The sequence below is a fragment of the Myxine glutinosa genome, chromosome 11 (genome assembly GCF_964187855.1).
Source record: "Myxine glutinosa chromosome 11, kmMyxGlut1.1, whole genome shotgun sequence".
Lineage (NCBI taxonomy): Eukaryota > Metazoa > Chordata > Myxini > Myxiniformes > Myxinidae > Myxine > Myxine glutinosa.
In genome coordinates this window covers 135,172,351-135,188,119 of record NC_136271.1, presented here as the reverse complement: position 1 = coordinate 135,188,119, position 15,769 = coordinate 135,172,351, and the positions used below count along the sequence as shown (strand labels likewise).

Sequence of the window (15,769 nt, the reverse complement as noted above, 5' to 3'; positions counted from 1 at the left end):
CGTAAACCTGGCATCCGCCAAACCCAGATTTGTCCGTCGGACTGTCAGATGGTGAAGCGTGATTCATCACTCCAGGGAATGCATTTCCACTGCTCCAGAGTTCAATGGCGGCGAGCTTTACACCACTCCAGCCGAGGCTTGGCATTGCGCATAGTGATCTTAGGCTTGTGTGCGGCTGCTCAACCATGGAAACCCATTTCATGAAGCTCCCGACGAACAGTTGTTGTGCTGACGTTGCTTCCAGAGGCAGTTTGGAACTCGATAGTGAGTGTTGCAACCGAGGACAGACTATTTTTACGTGCCACATGCTTCAGCACTCGGCGATCCTGTTCTGTGAGGTTTGTGTGGCCTATCACTTCGCCGGCTGAGCTGTCGATGCTCGTAGACGTTTCTACTTCACAATAACAGCACTTACAGTTGACCGGGGCAGCTCTAGTAGGGCAGAAATTTGACGAACTGACTTGTTGGAAAGGTGTCATCCTATGACGGTGCCATGTTGAAAGTCACTGAGCTCTTCAGTACGGCCCATTCTATTGCCAATGTTTGTCTATGGAGATTGCATGGCTGTGTGCTTGATTTTATATACCTGTCAGCAATGGGTGTGGCTGAAACAGCCGAATCCACTAATTAGAAGGGGTGTCCGTATACTTTTGGTCATGTAGTGTTTCTTGTTCACATACGGACAGACAGGGGTGAAAACATAACCTCCATCCACCTTTGGTGGCGGAGGTAACAACAAGTTGCCGGCAAAGTCAAGAGATAACGATAGAAAATAAAGAGGAATAAAAGAATATAGTTAATCGGTATAAAAATCACCAATATTGTTTCACAACAACAATAACAACACCAATGCCCTTTGCTTCAGGTGAAAGTGTATTAGTGGTGATCAATATGCCTGTGTTGTGACATAAAGACTATTTGAAGCAATGTTAATGTCCAACACCTTACTGATCAAGGCCTCGTATATTTTAAATTGGTTTTTATCTCACCTGGAAGGTAGTTCCAGGGTGCTTTTGTGATGGTGCCGGGTCGTCAGTCTGTCAGTCTGTAAAAACCTGCAACTGCTTCTCGGAAACTGCTGATGGAATTGTGACCAAACTTGGCACGAATGATACTTGGTATGTTGGAACCCAAGTTTGTTCACGGCCCTGAAATAATTTGGGGGTGTAAGGGGGTCTACCAGGTGTCAAAGTGGATCCAGGTTTTACCCCCCACCTCCCGCCACCCCAAAATATGAATTTGCTCCCTTCTCAGAAACTACACACACAATGTCAATGAAACTTGACCACAACCTTCATCACCTGTGATGTACTTAGGGGGTGGGGGTGGGGGGGGGGGGGGGGGTTGCCCTCCAAAATAGGTATTTTTGTGTTTGTTTAAAGCCTTATGTTGATGTTAGTGTGATTCCACATGTTACCCTGTCTCCTACCTAACATTTTTGTTGGTTTAAAACACCGTAATACTGTTTAAAATACCTTTAGTCGGTGTAGTATTGTAGTATGCTGCTTTATTCTACCAGGTGAGCACCCAGAGGTATTGCCCCGATTTTTAGTTTACCATATGGCAATGCTGATTGGTTAACTTCACCCAAGGTTTACTGGACACCCGTCCTTAAATGACGTCATCTCGTCCGGTTTGCAGGAAAACGGTCACGTAAGCCTGACGTTTAACGTCGGTACCGGAAATGTTCAGCTGGAAGATCAGGGACTTCCGGCAGACGGACAGCACCACGTGGTGACCTTCTGGAGGCGCGGTGGAAACGCTACCCTGCAGGTGGACCGAAACCCTCCTGTGCACCATTCGCCTCAGAGTGAGCAAGCACATTGTTCATCACCAAGCGACGATTAGCCAGATTGTTTGTTTCCTGAAGACATTGCTTTACCTACATTCGCTGCAGCACCATATTGCACCTGATATTGGAACACTCTCTTATTGTGTCTCCGCGCTGCACCTTACTTATTGCGAAAACACGATTACCAATGGATTTTAGAATGATGGATGGTGGATGAGCATTACATTTGCCTTTTTCACAGGGACATGCGCTCTTCTCTAATTCCCGTCACTCTTGATATATATATATTTTTTTTTTTTGCACCACTTTATTGCTAAATTTACCTTAAGAACCATTGTTATGCCTGTCTTCATTTCACAGCACTTATATTATAACCACCACCATCCTTGCCACATCAAGCCTCGTCTCCTCTCCACATCTTCCCAAAACCTCGCAATAGCTCGCCATGTCGAATATTGACACCACACACCTCATCATCAAAGATGTCCGAAAGCCACAAAGGTGTAGAGAGAGAGGAGCGCGCGACGGGTTTGAATCAACACCTTCCAACCGTCAGAACACTGTACATTCCCTTACCTCCACCTTATTGCCATTCCCTGGTGCCCACCGACTCTTTTCTCCTTTCTCTCCCTCTTCCCCAGCTCGCACTATTACTAACACTGCCATCGTAAATCATTTGTAATGAAACTCACATCTGGAGTGCATGAACTACCCTTGTGGGTACCTTCTCCATCTCTGTCTCCTCTCACTTTCCCTTTCTTTTACCTTCCTTCCTGCATTTCTTCCACTTGCTCCCCCTCTCCCTCTCTCCCTTCCCCCTCCCCCTTTCCCCTATCCTTCTCGAATTAAATTATCTTACCTGCATTTCATCGATTTCCCCACTCTGTGAAGGAATCCATTAAAATATTCCTATTTTTTCTTCCTGCCTTTCTTTTACCTTCCTTCCTGCATTTCTTCCACCTGCTCCCCTCACCCTCTCCCCCTTCCCCTCCCCCCTTTCCCCTATCCTTCTCGAATTAAATTATCTTACCTGCATTTCATCGATTTCCCCACTCTGTGCAGGAATCCGTTAAAATATTCCATATTTTCTTCCTCCCTTTCTTTTACCTTCCTTCCCCCATTTCTTCCACTTGCTCCCCCTCTCCCTCTCCCCCTTCCCCTGCCCCTTTCCCCTATCCTTCTCGAATTAAATTATCTTACCTGCATTTCATCGATTTCCCCACTCTATGAAGGAATCCGATAAAATATTCCTAATTTTCCTTCCTCCCTTTTTTTTACCTTCCTTCCCCCATTTCTTCCATTTGCTCCCCCTCACCCTCTCCCCCTTCCCCTCCCCCTTTCCCCTATCTTTCTCGAATTAAATTATCTGACCTGCATTTCATCGATTTCCCCACTCTGTGAAGGAATCCGTTAAAATATTCCTAATTTTCCTTCCTCCCTTTCTTTTACCCTCCTTCCCCCATTTCTTCCATTTGCTCCCCCTCACCCTTTCCCCCTTCCCCTCTCTCTTTCCCCTATCGTTCTCGAATTAAATTATCTTACCTGATTTTTTATATTTTTTTTGTATACAGAATCGAGGCTCGTGAAAGAGCTAACATTTATCACACAAACAAATCAAACAGACAAACAAAATATATAAAAAGAGGGAGCGGTAGACAAGATGGGGAGAGAAGGGGAAGCACACAAACACAACATTTGAGAGCAGGGACATCGGGAATGTGTGGGAGGGAGAGGGCTTGGGGGAAGGCGGCGTGGGAAGGGGGGGGGGGGGTGGGAGAAGTATAAAACACAAGGACACCAAGGACATCCAGGAAAGAAGTTGGTATTTTAAAAAAGTGGATTTGGGGTGAAATTAGCGGGGGTAGAAAAGATCAAGGTTTTGGATGGGGGAAGATAAGAGATGGTGGTGAACAGCTGTTTTAAAGACCTGGAGGGAGGAGTGGGATTGAAGGGAATGGGGGAGTTTGTTCCAGAGGCAGGAGAAAAGGGGAATGAAAGAGTGAAGGTGAGCAGAGAGTCTTGATTTTGCCAGTTTCACCATAAGAGGGTTGCAGGCAGATCTTGTGCGACCTGTAGGAATATTTGCGGGACAGAGCCCAGAGAGAGCTGGGGGGGCAAGGCCGGAGAGGAGTCGGTAGAAGACGGAAAGACCACCAAACCTGCCCGCGGTGAGTGAGTAAAAGGCCCTCGGAGTTAGCTTCATCGCGGGAGATTACAATGATTCTGAACGCTTTGGTTTCAACAGCGTGAAGACGAGCTAGGTGTGAGGCAGGAGCACCAGCCCAGAGGGGAGAGCAGTATTCCATTGAGCTGTGGATGAAAGCCTTGTCTGTGGTGAGGAGGTCAGGTGCGCCAAGGAAGGACTTCGCACGACGTAGGATGCCCAGTCGGCGGCTGGCTTTGGAGGCCAGATTTGAAATGTGGTTTCATCAAATGTGGCATCAAAACATCGAATGTGGCATCGAAATTTCATCGCTTTCCCCACTCTGTGAAGGAATCCGTTAAAATATTCGTATTTTGCATTCCTCCCTTTCTTTTACCTTCCTTTCCCCATTTCTTCCACTTGCTCCCCCTCACCTTCTCCCCCTCCCCTCCCCCTTTCCCCGATCCTTTTCGAATTAAATTATCTTACCTGCATTTCATCGATTTCCCCACTCTGTGAAGGAATCCGTTAAAATATTCCCATTTTTCATTCCTCCCTTTTCTTGATGCTTACCACAACTATTAAAATCTGTTGTCAATCCTGTTGGTTTTAGTATTTGTATTGTTTATATCCTGAATTATAAAAGGGCTCATTATTAACAGTGAATGAGTTATCATATCTAGGCCACAGCATGAAACAATCGATGATTTCGATCAACAGTTAAACCAAAAATCTTTAGGCTTGGCCCATTGATAACCGATGACCAATTATTGTCTGCTGATTGATTTGAAATTGCACAAAGCATGCATATTTATTAGATTGATCGTTTGCTGAAATATAATTTTGATTAACGCCTCACAATCTGTAATCATCAGGCACTCTGCAGATCCTGCCATCCGAGGTCTTCACCTTATTCAATCCACCATATTCTCTCCCAGAGCTGGCAGGATAGCTTAGATTCATTAGAAGTACACGTGCTCACCTCTCAGCTGTCGAGGCTGGGGTCAAGTCCTCACCTACCTATATAGTGTCATCCTGGTGTATTTCCTGCAGGGTAGAGGTATCGATGTGCATACCTTCCCTCGGATGGACGTTAAACTGGGCGTTAGTGGATCCTAAAGATCCCACAGGGTATTTTATGAAGAGTAGGCGATTTATCTCTGGCACTCTGAACAAATTACAAATTCCTGCCATATATTACCTGTCTGTTGCGTCAGGATGGCAACCTGTTCAAAATTGGTTCCAGTCTAGAAATTTATCTCGACCAGTCGTGAAATGTCCTGGCGCTCTATAAAGAGTATTGGGTTCTCATTATTATTATGATTATTGTTGTTATTATTATTACTTACTAGCAAATACCACCCGTTGCTTCGCTGATGGGAATATTAAGAGAGGGGAGAAGAGATAAAGTGAGGAGAGAGTAAGGAGGGCAGAGAGAGTGAGGGCAGGGAGGGGAGAGCCAGGAGGGAGAGGGGAGTAAGGAGGAGAGAGTAACAAGGGAGAGTGATGACAGGGGAGTGGGGAGGGGAGAGAGACTAGGGGACAGTGAGGATAGGGAGAGGGGGAAGAGAGAGAAGTAAGGGCAGAGTGATGAGGGGGGAGGGGGGGAGGGGTGGGGTGGGGATGCTAGGTAGGGGTGGGGGAGGGTGGGAGAGTGAAAGCAAAGGTACACTGGGTCCCTCATACATCCCTTCCTTCCCTTCCCATCCCTTCCCATCCATCCTTCCCTTCCCTCTTCCCACAAAGGTATCCAGCATCGTTTAGCAATGCCACGTCCCTACTTCTACTCCTTCCTCTCCCTCCTCCCACCCACACCCCTCCCTCCAGACTCCCACCCAACCCTTTCCCCTCTCTCCTCCCACCCCTCCCTCCAGAGTCCCACTCCACCCCATTCCCTCCATCCTCCCGCCTCCACCCATTCTCCTCCCACTTCCACCCTATCCCTCCTCCTCCCACAAAGGTACCCAATGTTTTCCGGGATCAAACGCACATCTATTGGACAAACACAATTAAACACATGTTTAGAGACGAACGTTTTAATTATCAAGCTGCAAATTATTGAATAGACAATATTGAGCATTTTTCCATCAAGGGCCAGAAAATGTAAATTGTTTGGTGTTCCAACTCGAGAGCAGCCCACATGTAGTTGATCATGTGAAAAGGATATTCAAAATCAGTTTTGTTGTCAGACAATCAGAATGCACTCTCGAAACAACTATGTTGGCTTAAGGTTCAAAATGACTTGTTTTAAATTTTTCACAGGATGGATACTTCGAAAAGTTAACTAAGGTGGTAACCTTTTTCTACAAACTGTTCTTTCACCCTTTTGAGTTGTGTCGTTAGATGAACAGTAAAATTACCTTTAAATCTATGTGTAGGTTCTGTTTGTAATATTTTCGGCTTTGAATAATTAGCGATAAGCGCATATTAAGAGGTCACGTAACTCCTTTGCCAATCTTACAGATCGATAACGACTTATTTTTCACATCTGATACCATATTTGATGATTGGAGCTCACCATATCACCAATTATATCGGTATATGGGTCGAAATCCGATAACATTTGGGCATTTTATATGTAGATCTACTGGACCTCGGAGATACTCGTGTGTTTATAAGTTACTAGGGCATGCCCGTACTATATCTATATCTAAAATTATATCCCCCCCTCTATTTACATGAAATGGTTTGGTTCATGAAATGTTTTGGTCCATTCGCAACGCCAAAGCGAACGGCGAACGCTTTACATGAAATGGTTTGGTGCATGAAATGTTTTGGTTCATTCGCAACGCCAAAGCGAACGGCGAACGGCTTGCGAGTACAGTGACAATCCCCCCGGGGTTTTAATTAGTTTTAAAACATCGTTTAACGCCAACATAGCGCCAACATAGTTTGCCGACGGGAAATAAATGAATACGCTCTCAAATGTGCCATCCGAGGCAGAGTGTGTCCGCCACGTTCGGCACACGCGATAGCTCGCTGCTCTCTGATTGGTTGAATCGTTTTTTGGACATAGCTCGGTAAGTAATTGTCCGATTAATATGAAACCTTGAAAAGGCACATCCTCGGGTCCCCAGCAATATACCTGGCAAGTTTAAAGTATATCGGACCCGTGGTTGTCGAGAAACAGCGGTCACAGACAAACGTACAAACAAACAAACACACAGAGATTACTGGAATTATAGATAGATGAATTGCGAGAAAATGACTGTTTTAAACCCCTGGTAAACCCCTGGCCCCTGGCAAACCCCTGGTTTTAAACCCCTGGCAGACACGACAGCATTAGCCCCCATTATGGTAAAAAATGTGATCGAATAAAGTTTCGTCCCAATTAACCTTGGGAGCTCAGAGGAGTAAGGTCACGAACACGTGAGCAAATCCAACACATCGCTTTGCTGAATATGGAGAAGGTGGGAGCATATCCTTCCTTAAATAAATACACTTATACATTTAGTTATAGGAATCGGTAATTTCTTAAAATTTTCAGATTTCACACCAGATTTCGACTGTTATTTAGTTCACGAGCTCCGATCCTCAAATCCGAAGACAGATTTTGATTATATGCTTTAGTTAATTAGTAAGAGGTATATTATGAAAAATCGCATCACATAATGCATGGGATCGCTCCAAGCTCCTAATTTGAAAATTATAGCACCTACAAAAGCGATGTATACAGCGATTCGTGGGTATGATGATCAGGCTCACATCGATGATGTGAGTGAGGAAAGTGAAAAAACAAAATATATTGAGTGCTTAATCGTGGAGTAACCGTTACGACCTGTTCCACGGCAAGGAATCTTTTGTTAGGCTGAAACAAAGTGAGGGATTAAGACTCTTGCGAGGTTAACGTGGTCTGACCAAGGATAAAGTCTTTTTTCGTTTTAATTTAATAAATCCGTTAATTATCCTCAAAGGGGTATTTTGACGCACCCAAACACCCAGTTTTCATTCATGCACTCTCTTGGAGTTCGATGAGTATGCCTGCAAAGTTTGGGGCCGCTAAGTTTCATGGTTTTGGAGTTGTGGAGGAGACACACACACACACACACACACACACACACACACACATTTCCTCTTTTATTGTTATGGATTCACTCACACTCCTCTCACCAATAGTTTTTTTTAATTAAAGTCAACTGATACCACACTTTTGTAGGACAGCCAATAATTTCCGAATTAATTAAATCGCCTGCAGGCATTTCTTTTACATCTCTCTCATTCTCATCATCGTTTTTTCGTCTTCTTCCGATGATTTTAAAATGCCTGTTTTTCCTTGTTTTTTGATGATATGAAAAAATGCACTCAAATCTTATGTACTTGATGGTAAATTTAAATTTTCTTTCTCCTTTTCTCTCTATTTTTTACCACCTGCCATGTACAGACCACACACACACACACACACACACACACACACACACACGCACACACCTTTCTTTAAATGAGTCTCTGCTTTCTGCTCCTTTATAGTAATGCACACCTTTCTTGTTGCTGTTCCTACATCTTTCCTTCAGTTCGACAGCTGACGATATTCAACAGCCAAGCGAGCATCAGGCTGGGTGGACAAGATCAAGGTCGTCCCTACTTTGGCTTAATTTGGGGCTTTTACTATAATGGCCTGAAGGTCATCAACCTGGCTGCTGCTGGAAATCACATGACCAGCAAACATGGCCACCTACGGGTGATCAGAGGGCGTCCTCCTGCCCTTGCCTCTGTATTAGAGGCTACAGTCTCGACATTACAAGTCCAAACTTCAACTTCTTGGCTGGAGAGCACCGAACCAGGAAGCACGAATCCTCCCACGTCTTTGAGTCCAAGTGCAATTTCACAAGCTTCCGCAGAAGAAGAGCAGAAGAATGAAAAAGATGGTGCAATGGTACATCTTGCCTTGGCTGGAGTCAGAGACATTCAGGTGTTTTGGGGAGTGGGAATGGGGTGCATGGGGAGGGAGATGTACTATGTAGAAAGAGGGAATGAGGGAGAAAAAGAAAGAGGGAGAGAGATGGGTTGTTGGGTAGTTGTTGGGTAGTTGGGTAGTAGAGAGAGATGGGTAGTTGGGGTTAGGTGAGAAAGTGAGAGGAAGAGGTGTTGGGGGCAAGATAGAGAGATAGAGAGAGAGAGAGAGTTCAGAATATAACCAAGAATACCCAACTACATCATAAAAATGGGATGTGTATAATTTACATTTTAATTTACTAATTAATACAAAGGTAGTGGAGATGGTAAAGTCTCTATAAATAAATAAATGATTCAAGCGGGAAGGTGATGATAAAGTGTATAGAAATAAGTAATAAATAAATCAATGTTGTATTTTGGTAGTGGATATAGTTATATATATATATATATATATATATATATATACACACACACACACATCCTTACCATATATAATTCACAGATAGGTGTGTGTTTGTATGTTTGTCATGCTACTCATTTACAGTTCTGGGCCAATTACATCCAGATCGGGGTGGGGAGCTGTGAGGTGTTGGGATGGGTGGGAAAGAGGGATGCAAATTCTCTTTGTAAATGTTTATCATGTAGTAACACAACAGGTGGGAGAGGGTATTGCAAATCCCCACCCTTTACAGTACGGTACAGTGGTATTTTGAATTACACCTTTGAATAAGGATAATAACATAAGCCCCCTGGATAATATCATAACCATATGTGAGCGGGTGCTTCTTGTATATTGTCACGTCTCTGGCGATTAATATCAGCCGAGACGGGTTGTCGAACCGGCTTTAACTCCGAAGCGACCTCCGAAGATGACGATTATTTTTGGCACACGTTGGAATGAAGGGATGCGAGATGTTTAACTGATGGAGCACACAGGTTTATTCCAAAACCAACAGCATGCAAACACGACAGCAAAATGTACACAAATTATTTAATAACAAAATAAATCGTGGACTGAAATAAAGGTTGAGGTAAGCTAAATTCCCTGTGGTGAGGATCCTCCACACACTGTCTCACCCACACACACAGGCGAAAATAAAATGAAAGTAAAATCCCTTTTCATACCGGCACTTATCTGTGTCCCAAATGGCTCTTTTGAGATTGGTGGCGTTGATGATGTTCAAAGCCTCCCTCGTGAGAAGCTCAAAATGGCGGAGCGCCACATGTCGAAGATACTCGCTCTCGAGTCTATGGCAAGCTCGCGAGAACGGCCTCCTTTCTCCTCCACTGCCTCGCTCGCAGCCTCCTCCACCTCCGAAGAGCACCACAGCCAAAACCTCCCTCACGCCGGTCCAGAAAAACTGCTCTCCCTCGCGGGAATACCAAGATATCGAGTAAGAACCAAGCACACTCCTCTACCTCACACCTCAAAAGCCAATCGTGTCCCTCCGGGGCGTGGCCTGCCCCGGCCTTTCTCTCCGCCCCCTAATTTTCCGCCCCCTGATTCTCCGCCTCTCATGGGCGGGGCCTTTTCCTTATTAGGTCCATGGGATGGGGCTTAGTCCGACTGGCTTGTTATTGGCTTTTGTCGGCGGTAATTGTAATTTAAAGGATTGTTTCAGCAAAAACGTTAGGGTAAAATTACAGAGGGTATGATGCACAGGGGAAAACTAGCCTTAAACCCTAAAGCTAATTGGCACAGCATCACCCCTCACATGATGCACAATTAAACATCCTTAAGCTACAGTCTCCCTACTTATGTACATCGAGATGCTTCTACACGTCATGCGGTCCATGCTGTTTCTTATACAATTCTACCTTTCCTACGGTATTATTTTACCTATCCCCATAAACGTAACAATATATAATTCAAAGTTGCATGTTGGAAGTGGAGATGGTAATGTCAATATATAAATAAATAATTTGAAGTTGTATGATGTTAGTAAGCCTGGTGTTGGCTTAACGGGTAATATGGTTGCTGGCTTACGATCGTAAGGTCCTGAGTTCAGGCCCTTGTCTTGCCGCATGAATTAACACCAGATGGGTTGACTCAGCATGTGATCCTTCGGAGGTTGGCAAAATTCGAGTATCCTGCGTCGGAGTGATGACCCATCCAGGATTGTGTCCAATAGCCAAGAAACTACTTTGGCAGCCCTATGCATCTGAAGAGGCAAAAAGGAGTGGTCATCATCATGATGGTAGTGGAGATGGTAATGTATATAAATAAATAAATAATGGTTCGTGAAAGTATATACAATCCTGTAATGTTCTCCCATAAAATAATTTTTTAACTTTTCAAAATTACAAATTGGCTCCGATCCCAAAAGCATGTGACCTGCCTCATGTCCAGATATTATTGTGTACATGTGCCAAATATGAAGGAAATTAATCCATTCATTTTGGAGTGGAGGCTCCAGACAGACGCAGGGATTAACGCATGGACAGAACTCAAAATATAAGACCGCAGCCAGGGTGATGCCCGATATGGGGGTAATAATCCTCAAATTGGCACTGTTCAAATCCGCATTTTACAAATTTCAGTCGTGGACACGTGTTTTTCTGTTGAGAAACGCTTTCTTATTCAAAATGTTTAAAAACAAAAAAAACATTAGGATCATACAAAGCAAGTCAAAGGAATAAATTTGCAAAGGAATACTAGACTTCTTCAAAGCTTGTGTTGGTCTGCCTGGGTGAGTAAGTGAAACAATGGATTTTATCAACTGAAAGCCATTAGTGTGCTAACCGCGATGGGAAAAGAGGTGTGGGCAATGTTTCAAGCATTAGCCCTTCGTCAGCTCAAAAGAGGGCTAACACTCAGAATGGCAGCCACAGTCCGCTTCACAAAGCGGCTAACATGCAAGTGCTAATCAGCTTTCTGCTTACACATGACACTCTGACAGATGTAGGGGGAATGGGGTGCATCTCTCAGTGCATGCCATCTCTGACAGAAATCAGTATTGATCCATCAGAATTGATATTTCTTGGAGGGGAAATGTGCAAGCATCATTTTTTTCTGAGTACTTGTTTCTATGCGCGAGCTTTATCAACACGACGACAGCAGTTTAAAATACAGAGCTCATACAGAGAGACTGTGTGCTGTTTGACACCACGTGACATTTAAGGTAACAGGAAGAAGGAAGTCAATTGAGGCCAGATGTCACATTTGCATATTTCAATATGTCCTCAGCTTAAAGTCTTAGACTGACCAATCAACTGTAGAGAGAGAAAATGATACACAGGGTAGAACGACAGCCCAGCTACTTTTACTGTCTGATTGCTTTATGTTGGTATGTTTTGGGCTCGACTTGTTTTATCAATAAGTATCCAGCATCTTTACAAAGGATATTACAGTAGTAGGAAAAAACATCAGAATGTTTTGTTTTTGTGTTTCCTGCAATTTCAAGAAGATGGTTCTTTATGAGTATGGCTTTTTTTTTAACACAGTCGAGGCTCATGGAGGAGCTAGAACCTAGAAGTGATCAGGACGCAACACAACAGACCCCCTCCCAATCCCAATTCCTCAACCCCCCTCCAACTCCAATTCATAACTCCTCTGCCCTCCAAGCCCAAGTCCTCAAACCCCTTCCAACTCCAATTCATAACTCCACTGCCCTCCAAGTCCAAGTCCTCAATCCCCCTCCCAACCCCAAGTCCTCAACCCCCCTCCAACTCCAAATCATAACTCCTCTCCAAGTCCAAGTCCTCAATCCCCTCCCAACCCCAGGTCTTTAACCCCCCTCCAACTCTATTTCATAACTCCTCCCCCTCCAAGCCCTAGTCCTCAAACCCCCTTCATTTCCAATTGATAACTCCTCCTCCTCCAAGCCCAAGTCCTCAAACCCCCTCCAACTCCAATTCATAATTCCTCTGCCCTCCAAGTCCAAGTCCTCAATCCCCCTCCCAACGCCAAGTCCTCAATCCCGCTTCCAACCCCAAGTCCTCAACCCCCTTCCCAACCCCAAGTCCTCAACACCCCTCCAACTCCAAATCATAACTCCTCTCCAAGTCCAAGTCCTCAATTTCCCTCCAACTCCATTCATAACTCCTCCTCCTTCCAAGTCCTCAATTCCCCTCCCAACCCAAGTCCTCAACCCCCCTCCAACTCCAATTCATACCTCTCCCCCCCCCCCCCCCCTTCCAAGTCGAAGTCCTCAACTCACCCCCTGACCCCAAGTCCTCAACCTTCCCACCCCCCAAAAAAGCATGTATGAACCCCTTTATCCAAAATATGTCCCTTCTCTTCCCTCCCTTTTCACCCCAACTCTCTGTGTGCTCTCCTCACCCTTTCTCCCCATTCTTCAAAACAAGAGGGCACTCCAACATCATTACATATAATTCCTTCATTACATCATCAAAATGGTGCCAGTTGTGAAGTGGCAGTCGAAACAAATGACCGTCGTCCAATTCACTATCTCGGAGATATTTCCCATGCAAAGTCCGTGCAATTGCCACTGAAATGATTGTGAGTAGCTATTTGTGATAATAAATGATCCGAAATTAATTATCTTCTTTGTGATGCTTAAATATACAACGTTAAAATTAAATAACCCATGAAACAACCGTTTAATTTACAACCTCGTGAGATTCCGTCATCTCATGACACGTGATGGAACGACAGACAGACTGACAAGCGTATTATTATGTAGATTACGATCACAATAGAAGCACGCCATGCGTTGACCACTTGCAGTGACAATAGCGATATAAGAGAGCTTACTTTGGCTTTCCTTTTCATTTCATCACCTTTGTTACATCATGTCGGAGTCTAAATGCATTTGGCCAAGCAGGCACCTTGATCCATAATTGCAAAGTGGATAGATTGTTTTTTAATATACAGTACAGTTATTTATATGAATGATGTATCACAACCGAATTAGTATAAAGTTTCCTATTTCCGTTTTCATGGACCTTGCTCCATGTAATCAACATGTCATGTCCGATTATATCAATACGATAAATCAACAAGACTGTTAGCGGTTGCTGTGACTGACTGTCTCTTACCATTGAGTGTCAGAAATGTGACGAGAATTGTAAGAACTTGTCCCCCTAGCTTTGGGCCTGAAGAAGTACAGCTACTTTATTCTAGCTGTACTCCAATTGAGATGTAACATCAGAAATAGAAATGAGTTATTATATACATCTACAGTCACGTGAAAAAGTAAGTACACCCCGTGTAAAGTTTTGACTTTTTCAACATATTTCAACATACAGCTATTTGATCTTCATTTCAACAATATTGATAGATAAAGGTGATATAATATAACAAATATCATGAAACATTTACATTTTGTATTCCATTGTATAATTTAAATTAACATAAATGCAAATTTCGCATGTGGATAAAGTAAGTACACCCTTGGCTCGAATAGGTGGTATTGCCCCCTTTGGCAGAAACAACCTCAAGTCGGCGTTTCTTATAACTGTCTATCAGTCTCTGACATCTCTCATCATCAACATCAACATCATCAACATTCAACAACAACAACAACATCAACATCATCAACATCAACAGTCATCTATCAGTCTCTGACATCAACCCTGGTGTTGGGCTAGCGGCTAGGGTGTCAGCTTAGGATCCTAGGATTGTGGGTTCGAAACCCGGTCGATCGCTGAATTAACGCCAGGGGGGTTGACTCAGCCTGTCATACCTTCCGAGGTCGGCTAATTGAGTACCAGTTCACTGGTAATTCCCTGCTTGTCGTTAAAGGCGGCAAAAAGGGTTGGCGTCAGGAAGGGCATCCGGCCGTAAAACATTGCTTCAAAAAGGGGACCGAAAAACAACAACTACCACGGTTCCCGAAAAAGGCCAACCCCCGCTTGCGGTGAAAAATGGCCTCTAAAGGTGGTTTAGTCCTCTGACATCGACTAGGAGAAATTTTTGCCCACTCCTCCATGCAGAATTCTTTCAGCTGTGCGATGTTTGAGGGGTTTCTTGCATGCACAGCTCGTTTCAAATCCCCCCACAACATCTCGATGGGATTTAGATCCGGGCTTTGACTTGGCCATTCCAGAACCCTCCATTTCTTTCTTTTCAGCCATTCCTTGGTGGATTTACTGGTATGTTTAGGGTCATTGTCATGTTGCAAGGTCCACCTTTGGTTGAGCTTCAACTTTCCGACAGGTGGCCTCACATTATCCTCAAGCACCCTCTGGTACAATGAAGAATTCATAGTGGATTCTACGATGGTGAGCTGCCCAGGCCCCGATGCAGCAAAGCTGCCCCAAACCATAATATTTCCACCACCATGCTTTAGAGTTGGTATCAGGTTCTTGTGATCAAATGCTGTCTTTGGTTTTCGCCAAACATGTCTTCTGGTACTGTGGCCAAATAGCTCTGCCTTTGACTCATCTGTCCAGAGCACATTGTTCCAGAAGTGCTGGTCTTTGCCTAGGTGTTCATTGGCAAACATTAGTCTTGCCCTGATGTTCTTTCTGGACAGCAACAATTTCCTCCTGGCACACCTCCCATGTAGATCAAATTTGTGCAGCCTCTTTCTAATGGTTGACTCGTGCCCTTTGACATCAACAGAGGCAAGAGCTACCTGTAGGTCCTGTGATGACATTCTGGGGTTCTTAGAGACTTCTTTCAGCATCTTGCGGTCTGCTCTCGGGCTAAACTTGCTGGGGCGGCCTGGCCTGAACAAGTTGGCAGTTGTTTGGAATCTTCTCCACTTGTAGATGATCTTCCAGACAGTCGAATGATTGATTTGAAATTGTTTGGAGATCTTGTTAAATCCCTTCCCAGACTCGTAGGCATCTATAACCTTCTTTCTGAAGGCCTCAGAGAGCTCTTTTGATCGAGGCATGGTGACGCCACATACTTCAACAACAAAGAGCAAACCAAACGAAATGTCTGAGGTTTAAATAAGACAGGTTCCTCCAAGATCCTCTCTAACGATGTTCTAATCATTTGCACCTGACCTGGGTGCACCTGATTCTAA

General features: G+C 44.3%; 1 protein-coding gene across 1 annotated transcript in view; it reads left to right on the top strand.

Annotated features, from left to right (window-relative positions):
- LOC137436834 (neurexin-1-beta-like) overlaps positions 1–15,769 on the top strand; it is a 513,626-nt gene that overhangs the window by 447,292 nt on the left and 50,565 nt on the right. Inside the window, exons 3-4 of the mRNA XM_068130988.2 lie at positions 1,642–1,810; positions 8,447–8,844. Coding sequence (XP_067987089.2) covers positions 1,642–1,810; positions 8,447–8,844 — 567 coding nt within the window. The remainder of the gene's footprint in view (positions 1–1,641; positions 1,811–8,446; positions 8,845–15,769) is intronic.